General features: G+C 33.5%; 1 protein-coding gene across 2 annotated transcripts in view; it reads left to right on the plus strand.

Moving 5' to 3' along the window:
* Positions 1-17,971, plus strand: part of CDH12 (cadherin 12, type 2 (N-cadherin 2)) — an 831,087-nt gene that overhangs the window by 749,267 nt on the left and 63,849 nt on the right. For both annotated transcript variants that reach the window (XM_011999873.1, XM_011999874.1), the window contains one exon: positions 4,905-5,092. In XM_011999873.1, the coding sequence (XP_011855263.1) occupies positions 4,905-5,092 (188 nt within the window). The remainder of the gene's footprint in view (positions 1-4,904; positions 5,093-17,971) is intronic.

Below are 17,971 nucleotides of genomic sequence, written 5' to 3' on the forward strand. Positions count from 1 at the left end.
ATATTTAAAATATTTTCCTCAAGGTCACAGAGCTACAGGTACACAATTTCTATAAAGTTCCTTTTTACTCACACAATATGTTGTTTACTTGTATTTCCTTTTCGTGTTGTTTAAGTAAGGTGAAATAATTCTGTGTGATATATATTTAAGTCATTAAAAAAATAAAATACTGATACAACACAATTTTATTTCTAAGCCATTAGACGGTAAATCACTCTCACACAAAAAGTATGCAGGATCATTTGAACAATCTAATGGTTGAATTCAATTACTGAATCAATAGTTCAGTGCTATATATAATTTTTTGAAGTTTAAATTGAAATGTAATATTTCAAATCATAGTCTATTTAGTTGGTCTCAAATGTATGTTCTTGAGTTTTTAAAAATGTTTAACATTTTCATCAATTTGAAATAATTTGTTCTTAAGCCCTCCAATATTTCTAGTATTCTTGTATTATTAAATATGAATTATATTTGCATTAGTTACTTGTATTTAGGTAACTCTTTTGCAGCTGAACATCGACTTCTTTTTTTTAGTAACTTTAGAATTATTGTTACATAAAGATAAAATAAAATGTATTTCAAAAGTCAGTTTGTAATGGATTATTTTATCTTCTTTTTAACTTGCTACTGGTATTATTGAATGCTGTGGTATTTTTAAAGTCATGCATTCACTTAATATATTTGTTCAGGTCCTATAATCTTTATTTTTAAGTAAAGATCTTCATTTATATTTTGTCAAGTAAATATATTTATTTTGGTGTTTTCATCAGTATCTGGAAATTTCCTGCAATAAACAAAAAAGGAAGGTAAATGTATTTTACATCCTTTTTTTTAAGTAGCAATGCATGTCCTCTACCCCCCAACCCACAGTTTATGTCCTAATCAGTATCTTTTCAAATGACATAGTTACTGAGAGGATACTTATGTAGCTTATAACTACCTGATTTTTTTTCTACTCTTGGAACTAACAGGGAATATTATATTTAAGAATTTGATCATTATACTTAGTTCACTGCATGCCGTTTCCTCCTTCTCCATGGGAAAATGGAGATTTTGGTTAAGCATAATATGTATATTTGATGAATAGGTAAATACATATTTTTATTGACTGTGGACAATCTCTTGTCACCTGTTTTATTTCTCAATTCTTGTGGTACAGGTAGTGCCATTAAGATGTTTCATATGCATCAAAAGTAGGACGCCTAAAAGACGATGGCGGTGTAATTACACAGTACATCATGAACAATCCAACTTTGGCACAGCTGAAGATTACTTCACAGTTTTGAATTAATCTGAATGACCTCAGTTTTATTGCTGTTGAGATTCTAGAAATGATAAAATGCCAAGTCATTGGAAATAAACCGACAGAACCTACACAATCCGACATGACAAATGCATAGTTTCTCTGACTTGATCCATATTCTGCAGACTTTATTACCAGCTGTAATATTTTATTAAGAAACACTTGTCTTAATGAACGTGACTTCCACCTTACTAAAATATATGTGTGCTATGTAAAGAGTAGAAAATCCATTGCTCTGTATATTTGCATTTCACATGCACTAAAACTTAACGCACACAAAAATGTAAGTGGTGAATTATTGCTTTATTTTTATTTTATCTGAGTTTTGAGGGCATGCAAGCTAGTGGAATGCTAGTAAATCAATCATTATTGGACAATGCTATTATTTCAGTTTATCACAAGTTTTTCAATGCCATTAGATAAAAATGGAATTTGTTGGCATTCTCTATGCTGACAACTTAAAACAAAACACCCTATTTCACTTACATTGATAGAATACTACAAAGAATAGCTGTCTTTACATTTATTGTTACTAGCCCCATAAAATGTTCTTTTATAAAACATAAAGTTCATATCTCAGCATATTATGTTGAAAAGGGGGATCTTTCATCTGCAGTTTGAATTATCCCGTGCCCTTTGGAATACCTTTCAGTGCTTTAATTTACCCCCCCACCTCCCACCCATATTGGAGGATCTCAACTGTCGCTAAACTCTTCACCTTCACTAACCGTAATCCCTTAGAGAGGACCTCAGGCTCTATCATTTTCATCGATGTGTAATTCCCTTAACTTTTGCTTTTAACCATTCAAATGTAAATGTAAAGCTAACTCATAAACCTAATATGTAACCTGAATTGGCTCTCATTGAATGGATTGGATGGAATAAGCTGAAATGTCCCCAGCCCTTTAAATGAGATGCCCATGAGTTCCTAACATTCCCGTACTACTCCTCTCCTTATGACTCTCGCTGTTTCACCTTTACCACCCCTACTGCTGGCCACATTTGAAGTTTGAAATCCACTATACTCGACGGCTCCCTGTCTCTCTGAACACTTGTTCAGCTATTTCCTTGATGATGTTTAGCCCTAAGTATCCAACTAAAAGTCCTGATCAAGAAGGATTTCTAGTACACTGTTCAACATAGACCTCCATTTCTCTCTTTTATTAGAAAAAAATTTAGACTTTTTCTAACACTCATTTATGAACCATGAGTTTGGGCTATGACCAATCATACTGTGAGTTCAAAGCTTTTGATGTTCCTTCAGATTCTTCATCACAATCACACAACAAGATGCAAAAGATACAAACACAGTTTCTGATAAGTCGTATTTTCATTTAACGGGCATTTAAGAAGAAAAAAAAAAAGAAAATGAAAAATTGCTCACACGTTCTGTGCCTTGTCCTTTTTCTGGGGAATTTGTCCTTAAGTTTAGTACAACTGTAAAAACTTTGTCACATGCTTTCTTGCCTCATTAAACAGAAGTTCAGGGACCCTCATATTTCCTATTATCTCAGGAGTGCCTCACTAGGATCAGGTTTTAATTTATCTATTAAGAAAACTTATGCCCTAAGAAAGTAGTTCCAAAAGCCATGTAATTAAGTCTATTTGAAATCGGATAGATTCTTCTTGAATATCTGGCTTATCCTTCTGGTAGAAAATAGGAATGTCATGTAACCCATTGTTTTGTTTTTCTTCTTTGATTTGATTGCCTCAAGTTCAATCACTGCTGTAAGTTCAGCAAACATTAAGCATCCCTAAATGACAGCTACCATGTTAAGTGCTTAGGAAATAAAAATAAAACAATAATCCTAGCCTATGAGAAGTTACTACTTTGATCAATTAATATGACTTTTCTTAACTGAGATTTCTTCATAATATCTATGTAACTCTTTAGCATTGTGACTTGGAGGGAGTTTTTTGTTGTTGTTGTTTTTGTTAGGTCTATAATTTTTTTTTATCTATTTCAACTTTTAAGTGCATTTTTTAGAAAGACCCCTCATATCCTCTTTGAAGGCAGATATACTATGAATTAACTAAGCTGATTATTTAAATATAATTCTTATGGACCACTGTAAAGTATCATTTTGTCTTGTATGTAAAATAAACAAATTTTAGTTGAGTATTTAGCTGTCTTGAGATCAAATCACATATACATTCCATGGAGATAATATGCTGGACTTAAATATGGCTGGTCTGCATATGCAAGACACATGGTAGATATCATTTTCTGGGGGAAGGAGGGAAGATGGGAGATTTAAATGTTGCCCACACTAATGAAATTACCAAGTTTTGAAACTGATTGTGAAAGAACCATAGGACCTCAAAAATAATTGGAAATCAAAAATAAAATATCTGGCAGAATCTCTACAAGATGTGATTTTTTTTCTCACACTTTCCTGGAGAAAATAACTGTAATATTGTAATATGATTTTTTAATTAACTTCTATGCAACAGACATTTTTAGTATCTTCTTAATTTATTTTCCATAAATGTAACTAAAATTCTAAAATGAATGAATCACCACAGTTGATTTACCCATGGGAAAGAGCCATTCTAAATCCAGTAAGAGAAATTGAAAGTGGAACTCCAATATCAAAATGGAAATTTTAGATTTTTGTGTTTAGTTTTGTTTTTTAATTTTTATTTTCTCTCACTTCCTTTCCTTATTTTAATTTGAACAGACTGTTGTTAAACCCATTAATATTTGCTTTAATGAAATATCAGTAAAAGAGCATGCTTTTTATATCTTTCTTGTGTGTCAGACTTTTAAAAATTCTACAAAACCTTAAAATCATGTCTATTTTTTTTTTTTGAGAGTACTACAATTTTCCATGATTCTGACATGTTTTATCTATGTTTTGCTGATTCAGTATAAATTTCATTACAATATGAATGCTCCACCTGGTGGTAAAAATAAGCATTTTCCTTTTTTTTTCTTTCTTAATGCTATTAAAAAGCTTCGGGAGATAGAACTTTATGACTTAAAATACCAGTAAAAGTATATAGAAGGGTGACAAGTTAAAATTTACTAAATAGAAGCTGAATTTCAGTCTATAATATACTATATTTCAATCTATCATCTACTAGAATTTTGGTTAACTATACAGATTATCATTTTACAGGTTATTTTTAGTTTAATGATATATACTTATTGACGTCATTAGTTTTAGGAAATACAACCTCAACTTTCTCTATGTATCTATCTATCTATCTATCTTCTATAACTTTTCATCTATGTCTTGCAGTCTGTAGTATTAGTACTAATTAATTTCATGAATAGTCCCACCCTCCCATTTGACATGTGGTACACTTTTATGTCAATAAGTGTGTAAAACAAGTCCTGCTAATAATTGTACTTTAGCATTCTCTACTATTTACAATGCCCAATTAAAATTCTAGAGCAGCACATATTGAAGAGAAAAGTGAAGTTATTACTCCTAATCATAATCCTAAATGTGACAGCAAAATGCCTTTTCATTTTGCACTATAATGTTCTAAATGTGATTTACTTTCAGTAGACTCTATTTTTCAAGCCTTGTAATCTTACTATATCTCTTACTAACCCCACTGTCAATTTGAATTTTATATGTCTTATCAGGCATCTTCCACCTGAAAGTTCCTGAGTCGTCCCCTATTGGCTCAGCTATTGGAAGAATAAGAGCTGTGGATCCTGATTTTGGACAAAATGCAGAAATTGAATACAATATCGTTCCAGGAGATGGGGGAAATTTGTTTGACATCGTCACAGATGAGGATACACAAGAGGGAGTCATCAAATTGAAAAAGGTACATAAACAAATGTTTGGACAGTTGACTACTAAATAATAAGAAGAAGATAAAAAATAAATGTTGAAAATGACAAGTAATTTTAATTTTCCTTCAATTAGCAATAGAGTTGACCCTTGAACAATGTGGGAGTTAGGGGTACTAATACTCCATGCAGTCAAAAATCTGCATGTATCTTTTGGATCCTCCAAAATTTCAGTACTAATAGCTTACTCTTGACCAGAAGCTTTACCAATCACATAAACATTTGACACATATTTTGTAAGTTATACACAGTATACACTGTATACTGTATTCTTTTTTTTTTTTTTTCTTTGAGATGGAGTTGCAATCTTGTCACCCAGGCTGGAGTGCAGTGGTGCGATGTTGGCTCACTGTAACCTCCGCATCCTGGTTTCAAGGGATTCTCCTGCCTCAGACTCCTGAGTAGCTGGGATTACAGATATGTACCACCACACCCGGCTAGTGTTTGTATTTTTAGTGGAGATGGGATTTCACCATGTTGGTCAGGCTGGTCTCGAACTCCTGACCTCCTGATCCACCCACCTCGGCCTCCCAAAGTGCTGGGATTACAGGCCTAAGCCACCACACCTGGCCGTATATACTGTATTCTTACAATAAAGTAAGCTAGGGAGGAGAAAATGTTATTAAGAAAATCATAAGGAAAAGGAAATATATGTACTTTTGTTAAGTGTTAGTGGATCATCATAAAGGTCTTCATCCTTATCATCTTCACATTGCTGAGGAGAAGGAGGAAGAGGAGGGGCTGGTATTGCTGTCTCTGGGATGGCAGAGGCAGAGGCAGAGGAAAATTCACATATAAGTGACCCTGCACAGTCCAAACCTGTGTTGCTCAAGAGTCAACCGTATTTTAAACTAAAAAAAAAAAAAAAAGAAGACCTAGTGATGCTGAGTATTTACTTCTACAGGTGCTATTATTTTGTGATTCAACTATTATACATTTTATGTTGAACAATTAGACCTGATAATTTGATTATGTCATTTAAAAAGATTCTTACCAGAGTTTAATTGTAAACTAATTTTTTATTACTATACATATAAAGATTATTTTAAAAACAAGATCAAAAAGTAACTCTAACCCCACCAGCCTTGATACTGAGCCTTTTTATGGCTCTTCTGAAGATATAAATATCTAATTCACCACAATGTTGGTTGATATCACAGTGGAGGCATACTGATGTGTGTAAGCTCTAATCCCCTGAGAAGTAGAAGAAATGTGAAAGGCCAGTAATGGACGTGAGAGGGCTATACGGAGGAAAGGGAAAAAGAATTACCAATAAACAGACAGACAGAAAGACAGACAGTGCTGGGAAGCTGTTTGGTGATGGCATATGGACTAGAGCCAAAGAGGATTGCAGAGGGCAAAGTTAGTTGAAATATCAGTAAGAAATCATTCTTTACAGTGTCTGTAGTTTTGTCTTTTGTTGGGTGGTGACATGAAGGAGTCTGTTAATGTGAGAAAGAAAAATTATAATGGCATTTAAAGTGTGCAGCTTTCTTCCGTAATAATGAGGCAAATTATAGAAATTTCCAATAACAAAGTAAAGGCAGAAAAGCGAAGCTCATTTAATTTAGCCTTTTCCTCCTCTTCTACAAAACACACTCTATTTTGAAGAATTTTGGAGAATACACCCCAAACTGCAGTACACAATACTCATTTGCTCATTGTAATTATTTTTACCAGAATAAATATTTTGCATTCAGTTCCATTAATCAGCATGCCCCTCCCATATTTGCTCAGGAACTCTGAATTTTAACAAGAAAGCAATATATATGATAATGAAAATACTCTGAAAAAGAAACACATTTTTCAAATAGATTATCATATTTTTATTTCTGCTATTGTGCATAAATTATGCTTAGTCTAGAAATTAATTTAATTTCTAGATCCCACATGATCCCACTATATTAAATTAAGCATTTATGCTAAATTTGCAAAGTACTCTTAGAAAAATATGTCAAATTCGTATCCAGTTTACTCCCTTATTATTATGTAGCTTGTTTTTCTCTTTTTCTTTTAATCCCAAATCAATGTAAACTCTTCTCACTTAATATTTTCCCTAAGAAAGTCTCCACCAAAGAAATCACATTTAAATAGGTTACAAACATCTATTCAAATGAAACAAATAAAAATCATTAATAATATAAAAAACATTTTAAATTAAGAAGTCATGATATTGAAATATAAAATTAAGTATACTTCCAAAGTAAAATTAAAGTACAAAAGATTCAATTCTAGATATACATTATATATATTTATGTCTATATACTTGTTTATATTTAATTATTATAACTCTATTTTATATTCACACAGTTTTATGTTTATATCATCATTTTTATTTACACATATTTGCCATCTATACCAATAAGTAATCAATGTCTAGGTGTCAATCTAGAAAAATGTATGTCATTCTTATTTATTTTTAACACAATTGAAAAAAGTGTGGTTTAATAATAGTTCTTTATCTTATTATATCAAAACATATTAATCTTTGAAAGTAATCATTCAGTTATATAAGTTCAACTATCATGGAAGTAATAAGAACATATCTGCCTTTTTCATTATGAAAGATCTACAGAGAATGATTCATGTTATTTATTTTTTGTATTTATTGTGTTTATTTAGAATTTTTATACTTCTTAACTGTATTAAAATTGAAATATGCAAAATTATATAACACTTGTATTAAAATAGATTTAGATAGGGTAGATCATCTTGAAAGTATATCTGCAAATAAAAAAGCACATACACACACACACACACACACACACACACTCACTGTCTTCTCTTTTCTCCTGTGGTGGATTAATCATTGTTGTCCGTTTTACTGGCCTGAAATTCATTATCTAAATAAAGCTCAATGTCCATAACATTCACTGCTTCATTCAACAGGTATTTTGGAAGCAGTCACTGTTTTCCAGTGACTTCCTACGGAGATAGGGCAGTGAACTCAACAGACACACTCCCTGCACTCAAACAGTTTCCATTCAACTGAGGATGTCAGAAGATAAACAAATTAGAAATCACTTTCAGCAGCAATGAATTCAAGCTAGAAAGACTTAAAGCAGGGTGAAGGGGTACAAGGCATGTGGAGGGTGGAGAGTATCTTACAGTGAGGTGAAAAATAAAAAAAGGCTTCTCTATTAGAAGGGAATATGAGCAAAAACCTGACCATGTGGTATTTGGGGGATGTGAGTTCCTAAAAGTTTGAGCAGCAATTTCAAAATCTCTGAATTGGGAGTGTACTAGGCAAGAAGGCCAGTGGGGCTGGAGTGTAGTGAAGGAAGAGGCCCTTGCCCAGAGATGAAGGGCTCGCCAGGGAGAGCCCTGTAGACCAGGCAAAAGTGTTGAATTATTAACAGATCATGATATAGAGAGCCCATGTTGAGTGTAGGATCACCTTTACTCTTTTTTTTTTTTTTTTTTTTTTTTTGATATGGAGTTTTGTTCTTGTTGCCCAGGTTGGAATGCAATGGAGGGATCTCGGCTCACTACAACCTCTGTCTCCTGGGTTCAAGCGATTCTCCTGCCTCAACCTCCTGAGTAGCTGGTATTATAGGTGCCTGCCAACATGCCTGGCTAATTTTTTGTATTTTTAATAGAGACGGGGTTTCACCATGTTGGTCAGGCTGGTCTTGAACTCCTGACCTCAGGAGATCCACCCGTCTTGGCCTCCCAAGGTGCTGGGATTACACGCATGAGCCACCGTGCCCAGCTTCACCTTACTCTTATAGACCCAGGTGACTCTGGTTATTTGAAGACAATAATAACTAGGAAATAATGAGAGCAATAGCTCAGTTAAGAGACCATAGAAGTGAGCCAGGAAACTGGTAGAAATGTGGAACATGATGGTATAGTGACAGAGATGGTGAGAGATTGTAAGATTCTAAATAAATTTTAAAGGAACAGCCAAAACATATTTGTATAATTTTCATCATAAATTACATCAAGCTTTTGAGGACATCAGAGCCTAATAAAACACATGAATTTTCTTTCAGTGTGTAATTTGCTTTCATCTCTAAATATGGATCCACTAGAGGCAATCCCCTAAACTAACTTACTGTTCTATTAGAAAGAAAATTGTAACCTGTACCCTACATCTATTGAGTCTTTAAAAAATAATTCAGGAGGACATTTTTGTAATGAAACTTAAAAGCTATCCACCTATCTATTGTATGTATTGTATTGTGTATTGTGTTTGCACACACACATGCACATAGATATGTCACTCAATTAAACATGACAGTATGACTTCACAAAAATATGAGAAAATATCTCATTGAATAAAGTCCATAAAAATTCAAAATCAATTGAAACAACTACAATTTTTAAAATACAGAATGTTTTGGGTAAAGACTGTAAAATAGTACTATACTCAAGCATATATGCAATAAGTTCTCAGAAAACTTTATCTTGGCAACTATCATTAGTAATCCTTAAAGAATTAGGTGTATCGCAATAATTGTGAATGTAAACATCAACAGTAGTGTTGCAGATCCAGAACGATCTTAAATTGTTAAGATTTCCCTTTCAATATTGCAATACAAGAGTTCTGACATAAAATCAGATTCACACAGAAATTACATTTTAAGTATACTAAATGCATTTAGAAAGTCCCAAATATATATTCTACATTTGAATATGTAGTCCTTTTTTAAACACCAGTTATTTTAATTTTTTAGCTAACAGATTTTGAGCTGCAATAGAGGAATGAGGCACGATATGCTTTGTTTTCAGAGTTTTTCTCTTTTTAACGCACTTAGGAATACATTAAAATGCTAACGATCTGAAGTACATATTGTTATTATTGTTTTATCTTCAGAATCTTTTATTTGCTTCTCTCTTACTATTTTCTCCTCTATTTCCTGTATAGAGGGAGGGCTTGAGGAAACAAAAATGATGGTTAGGTTTACATGAACTGAAAAGATTGAAGAAAGGCATTTTTATTTATTTTATTAACCTTAACTTTGATTCACTTTATGAGCACTGTGACAGAACGCCATTTCACTGCGACACTTTGAATTCAGAGGAACATTATGAAGTTTTATAAATTGCTCCAAGGCATAAGATATTGGTAAAACAAAACAAAACAAAACAAAAACTGCCTTTATTCCACCCTCACATCCTACTACTCTGAGAAAACTACAAAAAAAAAAAAAAAAAAAAAAAAAAAAAGAACTTGTCCTATACGGTATTAAGTATTATAGCAATAAAACACTAATAAAATCAGAATAAAGTTTTTTTTAAAAATTCAAATTGTCTCGAAATTAAGAGGTGAGCTACATTTACAATGACAGAATAAGAGTTTCTAAATTCAACGACTTCATTCTTAGTGAAAACCTAAATGAAATTTGTGTTTAGTCACTAGTGTTTTTTTGCTACTAAATAAATGGGAATAAAATATATACTTCTTATACATAAATATGAATAATAAGTTGCATGAATTAAAAGTTTTCAACAACTCAAAATCCAAATATGGTTATAGAAGCACTTGAATTTTCTTCAAAGTGATTGCAAAATTTAAATAATTAAAATAATTAAGTGGATACTAAAGTTATCCAAAATAATAATTTAATATCCTGTATAATTTTTCGAACAGTTCTCTACCATTTCTACAAAAGTTTCTCTTGGAAACTGTTTAAAATGAAGAGTGGTGAAGTGATTTCCTATTTATTTTTTAAAAAGTAAAGCTTTTTTGGAATTGAAAACAGTGTTTACCATTTTGATGTTACTTGGCAATATTAGTTTATTTCAAATTAACATAACTGTGTGATCACATTAAATTGAAGGCAGAATTTTTCTTTTTCCCTAAAAACATATGAGATAAATGATACTGCTCTTCACAAGGAGCCTTTTAACAAATAGGCTAAGGTGCCCATTGGTCCCACTGGGCGTGTATACTTTATATTTACCCGATAATCAATATAACTTTTTCTTTTTTCGTTCTTAACAAATGACTGAGTTCATGTCATATGATTTGGTAGCATAGCACCATCATGTGGTTAATTTTTGAATAACTCTTTAAGAACAAAATGCTAATAAAATTTGGAATATTTTAGATAGCCAAACACATATGCTTCAGTTTAAGTTTAAAATACTGCTATTTTTAGCCACACTAATGTACCTAATTAAAGAAGAAACACGTAAATGCCATTGTTTCTATAAGCGTTATGTTTCTGCTTTTCTAAATATTTGTCTTCACCTTCTTTTGTAATACCTTGCCTAGTTTCCCTAAACAGTCCCATCAACTGTAACTTAGCCCCAAATCAACATAACTAGTGCAGATTTTTCTGTAGTCTTGTAGACAGCTCTAACTGCACATGCCATAGACTTTTCAAACTCACTGCCTAAAGCTGAGTTCTTTCTTTGCTCCCAACAAAAGTCTGCCTACTCGTGTTTTCTCCTTTCCAGTTTCTTAAAGCAAAAATCTATGATTTTTCTAATGCCATTTCCATTCCTATTGATGTCCCCTTGCCAAATAGGGCACAAAGGCTGGTTGTTGATTTTTCCAGAACTCAGGTTAAAATTTTCCTTTCTCCACCTATGAATTTGCCATACAACCCTCTTCTTGACTCTTTTTTGGCACTGCAATGGCTATTCTCCCAGCCTCACACATTATTTTCCTCCAACAAATCTTGTTATTCAAGGGGGAATGAAAGAAATCTATTTAGATGTTTAAATAGAAACCTGTTCATCTGACTTAAATCCTTTTCTGGTCCCATTGATGAAAAGATAAAAATCAAAGAGTGCATTTTCTATTACTATCTTCTGCACACACACACACATATACATGTATGCTCACACGCACAAGCTACATTCCAAGTACACCAAATTCATTGCAATGTCTACCAGTAGTATTGTGGTTCTCCACCTTCTGCATAGAACTCCCTGTCCTATATCAGTATCTTCATGAATTCTTATACATTCTTTAACATTTTTCTTCCTTACCTCTCAACAAAGGCTTCCTACAGTCCCTCAGGCAAAGTTGATCACTCCTTAATTCTGTCCCCAAATATCAACATTTCTGTCAAAGCACCTATGATACTTACATGGCTCTCATATTTAAAGTACAACTGATTCCTCCTACTCTATTTTAAGCCCCTGGAGGCACTTTTCCATATCTGTGTTTATTTTCCCATCAGTAAAGAAATGTCTGAAATATATAAGATGTTTAAAATTGTTGTCAACTAAAAGAACAAATATCCTCTGTTGCTTTACTGTTTTCATTTCTGATACATTATTTTTCTTTTTGTTCACATAATATGTAAAGTTTGGAATGTTTTGCAAAGTATTTAGAAAAATATGTTTTACTGATTCTACTAATAGGAAATCTGAAGCTCAAAGAAGGAAGATAATTTTTCAAAGTCACACAGCTTGCTGTAAGTCATAGTATATGTTTAGAAAGAGCATACTTCCAATTATTGTGTACAACATGTTAGAAAAGATAACAGGCCTCCCCTGATATTCATGATTTATACTGTGTGAGTATATGACACATATATTTTATTTTAGCATTTATAATATATGATGAAACCCTCTGTAATTTTTGAGGGAAAACATCACTAAAAACCTATGTCTAGAAGCACTAGAGTTTTTTGCAATTCTTTTTTGTTTTGTTTTGTTTGTTTTTTGTTTATCTTGGTTACTAAATTTATTCCAAAAATTAACACTAAAATACAGGTATTACTATAATGACTAAGATTCTTAAGATAATTTGTTAAAACTATGAAAATTTTGCAGTGCTGCAAAACACTAAAGTATAGTAATAACTTGTCCACAGAAAAATTAAGTGCATTTCTAATAAATAGTTTTGTTACAAATATTTTTAAAGATAAGTTATATAAAATGGATGTTTCTTCATTTAAATATTTTTGTTTACAAACACTTTTTGCCTAGTAATTCTACCTTTCTTATAAGCTTATATATTTTTAATTTTCTAACAAATGGTGTTGAAATTTTGTCCAAACTAAAATCTACATTTTAAAACTCACTGCATTTCATTGTTTTCCCTTTGTTAGAGAGACATTCTTACCTGATATAGTGGTAACTTGTGTTCATCAAGTACCAGCTCTTTTACATAAAATATTGAGTTGCAACCTTTTGTCAATGATGATGAGATATACATAAACTCTCCCACATCTCTTCCCAGACAAGAATTGACTACTATATTGATCATAAAACTAAGTTTTAGCAAACCTGCTTTTTCATTAAAATGATGCCTCTTCTGAACATCTTATCTTTATTGTTCAGCCTGGTGTAATAAACCTATTTATAAGAGCTTGCTCCTAGTGTCTGTGCATCCTGGTTCAGCCTGGTATAAATTTGTTTTCTAACTGCTTGTCTTAGAAAGAATCTAGTCTGTTTCTGATAAGCCTACATCCTCAAATCATTTGCATTCATTGACAGTATTCCTTCCCATTGCCTATTTAGGCCTACTAGATAATTGAGTGTGTAGAGCCTTATCACTCAAGGATATATTTTCCGAAAAGTGATGGCTTTCCTGTGTTGGTAAAAATAATATAGGCTTACTATAAAAATTGAAGTAATACAGAAGACTAAAAAGTAAAGAGGGACAAAACCACGGCTACAGTGAGTCATAATATGGTATAACTGCTTCCTTTGCTCGGGTCTTTTGGGCAGACATCAAGGTGTGATTGGGGCTAAGATCCAATCTGAGTCTTGGAGTCTTTTATAACCTTACTGGTTCCTAGCGGAGCCAGGTCCTCGTGGCTGTTTGTTTTGTATTGTCATTGTGTGTGTGTTTTGTTTTGTTTTGTTTTTGTGGTAATTACTACTTCCTTGTGGCTCTTATGACAATTTTGTTAGCTCTTGCCAAATATCAGGTTTCAGTTCCCACAGGCACCCCTTGAGCACTTGCCATATAATCTCCTATAATGACAAATTTACATCTTATAAGGCAGGACAAAAAGCATCTGCATCACCCCTTTCTCTTAAGGGATCTCCTGGTTAGGTTACACCTTTCAAGTAAAATCTCTCTTAATTAGCTCAGTGTCAAGTGATTAGGGACCCTAATTATATCTGCACAACTTATGTTGCCATAAAACTTAATAAGTTTATGTGAATGAGATATCATTTAATTTACAGGCCTCTCACACAATCAATGGCAGAGTCATTGCACACAGAGTATAGGTCACTGGGGGCAGGAATATTGGGAGCATCTTAGAATTCTGCCTGCTGCAACTATCATTTTTTCAAATTCCTCAAAATATCTATAACCATAGCTATCTGTTTCCACTCAACATTATCTGGAAGCGTGAGGAGCCCTGGAAGAGCCCAGGCAGCTATTCTCTTATAATTTATGCCAAAAACTGCTTATTTCCCTTTGAAATGAGAAAATCCTTTGGCACTTAACATTTCATTTAGTTTTTTTGTGACCTGGGCTTCAACAAAGTAAGAACAGAGAAAGTGGTGCTGTAATACCCCAATGGGCTCTTCCTGCCCATTGCACAGACAAAACCAATTCACTGAGACCACGGGACTGCAGTAAAGAGCTTACCTGACACTAGGCTAGCCATGTGGAAGACAGAGTTGTTACTCAGATCAGTCTCCCTGAAGGTCCAGAGGTTAAAGTTTTTCAAGGATAGTTTGATAGGTAAGGGACTAGCAAATGGGTGCTGCTGATTGGTTGGGGATGACATCGTTAAGGCTGTAAAATATAGTCCCCCCGTGCTGAGTCCATCTCTGGGCAGGGAGCCATAGGACTAGTTGAGTCGTATGCCGGAAATTTGGGTGGGATTAGAGTGAAAAACATGTCAAAAGACCAATCTTAGATTCTGTAATCGTGATGTTATCTGTAGGGGCAATTAGGGAAGTTACAAATCTCGTGACCTCTAATCACATGATTCCTGAGCAGTAAGAGATTATAGAAACTACCTATGTTTTAGCAGAATTAGGGTCACTGTCATAATCCTAATCTTGTGGCCTTTCTTTAGTTTTGTAAACGTGCTTTTGGCCCAGGAACAAGGAGGGGATCAGTTATAGGGAGGGACTATTATCATCCTTGGTTCAAAGTTAAAGTATAAACTAAATTCCATGGTTAGCTTGGGCTATGCCAAAGAATGAGCAAAGATTTTAAGCCTGTGAGTCTCAAAGCAAGATGGCGTCTGCCATGCTAGACTTCCCTCACTGTCATAATCTTTGCAAAGGTGTTTTCAGTGTGGGAGGCATAGGCTCTTGGGCCAGAAAAGGTTTGCTGAAAAATTACTGACATGAGGCAGATTGATTAATAATAAAAGGCAAACAAATTATTTAACATGTATACACAGGCACCTTCAGAATGAAGACCCAATTTTCCAATAAGTTACAGAATCTAATTACCATCTCAAGGTTACAGAAAGAATGGTGGCCCAAAGCATGGACAAAATCAGGTTGTCTTGGTAAATCAGGTTTAGTGGCAAGAAAGCTTATGAGAGGGAGAAAGGAAGTGGCTTGGTTAGCAAAGCCACTTGTTATGTAAATGAAACCTCGCTCAGAGAAAATCGGTGATACTTATTTATTTTCAGACTTTTAAAACTGTCAGGCTCTCATTGGCTCCTAGGTCTGGGAAAGGCATAGAAAAGACCTGCCTACATTAATGGGAATTCTTTACAGATGCAATATTTCTTCCACAAAAGACAGCTTTGCAAGTCCACTTATATTTTCTGGCCCTGTGGCAGACATTTCAAAATCCATCAGAGAAATACATTTGGGAGTAAAATATTTTTTATTTCCTTCAGTGGCAAAAAACAAAGAAGCAAAACTCCCCCCTTCCCCAATTCCTCCGTTGAATCTCTGGAGAGCAACTGAGTATATCATACTTTATTTCTCTATAGTTGTGGTTCTTACTGCACAATTCGATAAGATGAATTGTTTCCTGAACATTCTGGTGCCACTAATCTTCCCTTATAGAAACAACCTAAAGAGAAAGAAGCTGCTCAACTACATTCTCTTTAGTCAATCATTTCTGCCCCTTGGAAAGATTCATAACCATTAAATGGGCTCCAAGCAGTTCCACAAAGTTTTCTGTTTATTGTACAAGAGATAAATTAGTTCAACTTCACAATAATGTATGTCTATGGTAGAATATGATTCATTTTCTAGCACTGAAAGGAATCCTATTTATTCTATATTTATTTCAAATGCTGGGATTTTTATTGATTGCGAAACTAAAGTTCATTCCCCGCAAAAATGGAAGGTAGTCAGTCAGATGGGTAGGTGAAGTCAATTACAGAGGGATCACTGCTGATTCTCTTTGCCCTTTCTGAGCTATATACCATTTTGTAAAGTGGGATTGCCTAAAGGTCAGGGTCACGAAGAACTAAGTCCACCTAGGAGACTATGGTGGCATTTCTCTTACAATTTTCTTTAGTTCTTTGATCACCACAGGCTGTAAGTTTTCAGTTGCAAAAATCTGTATGTACAGAAGGATTCTTTTATCTCATTCTATCTCCCTGACAACCAGATATTTGCCTGCTGTGATAGGTCAGAGGTTCTTAAAAGGCATGGAATACATCTCATCTCTTTTAAAGGTTTCAAAATTCTCCTTTTGTGTCTGGCTTGAAAAGGAGTTACCACTAGAGAGTCAAGATTATCCAGCTAACAGTAGTGTGTAATCAAGTAGGGAAAAAAAATTAAGATCTTATCTAGAAAGAATTTGCCAAATCATATAGGTAATCGGAAGTATTTCGACATGTGAGAAAATAGAGAGGGAAATGGGGAATGATTGGTAGTAACGTTTACATTCTAAGATAGAAGTTATTTTTTGCCTAAAAAAAGGGAGTTAGTATGAGCCAGATCAGCTCAATTTGCTTTCTAGGCAAAAGGAAACCTAAGGTGTTAAAAATCAAAGTATTCTTATACTATAAGTTAAGGATATCTATCATAGACAACTTACGTTGTTTAACACTTAAGGAGCATTTAGAGTTTGGAAAAACAGAAAATATCTTTTTATACGTTCCTTAATTTGAATTAGCTAGTGCACGCTTCTATCTTATACGTCATTCTCTCTCTGACAGCTTCTAACATATTCAATTTCTCTTAAACACATGTAGTTATAGAGAACTTGGTACTTCTTCAAACTCATTCATTAAGCAAGATGGCAATATTCTTTAATTTGTTGAATGAATTGAAAGGCAAGTCTTATTTATGTTTTCATTTTCCCATCCTTACAGTATGCATTTCAAGCCTTGCCACCTTGTAAAACATCTACGTGTGTGTGTGTGTGTGTGTGTGTGTTTAAATTCACTATAGAATGATTTTATTTATTAGAGGATTTCTCCTTTTTCTAACCTAAAGTTACTCTTCTTAATAACTCAAATTACTATTAATTTACCACTCAGAGGCATAAATAATCCTAAGTAATATCAACATAATGACCCTTCAAGTATTTGAAAATGTGTGTCTTTCCTTGCCTTGATCTTCTTCATTCCATCTAAATACACTCAGTAATTATAGTGGTTTCTTATTTTTGACTTTGGTAATATTTTATCATTCTAGTCTTGCAACAAGTTGTCTTTTCTTGAGTCTGATTTCTTTAACAAAACACAGTATTCAAGCTTTAGGCTGATCAAAGGAGCATCATTGGGCGATCCTCTCTCTTTTTTTCAGATATAACATTTCTAGACATCTGCATCACCCGTTTCTTTTAAGGGGTCACACCTCTCAAGTAAAATATCTCTTAATTAACTCAATGTCAAGTGATTAGGGACCCTAATTATATCTGAACAACTTATGTTGCCATAAAACTTAATAAGTTTATGTGAGTGAGATATCATTTAATTTACAGGCCTCTCACACAATCAATGGCAGAGTCATTGCACACAGAGTATAGGTCACTGGGGGCAGGAATATTGGGAGCA

This window comes from Mandrillus leucophaeus, unplaced genomic scaffold (genome assembly GCF_000951045.1).
Source record: "Mandrillus leucophaeus isolate KB7577 unplaced genomic scaffold, Mleu.le_1.0 Scaffold606, whole genome shotgun sequence".
In the NCBI taxonomy this organism is placed as follows: Eukaryota; Metazoa; Chordata; class Mammalia; order Primates; family Cercopithecidae; genus Mandrillus; species Mandrillus leucophaeus.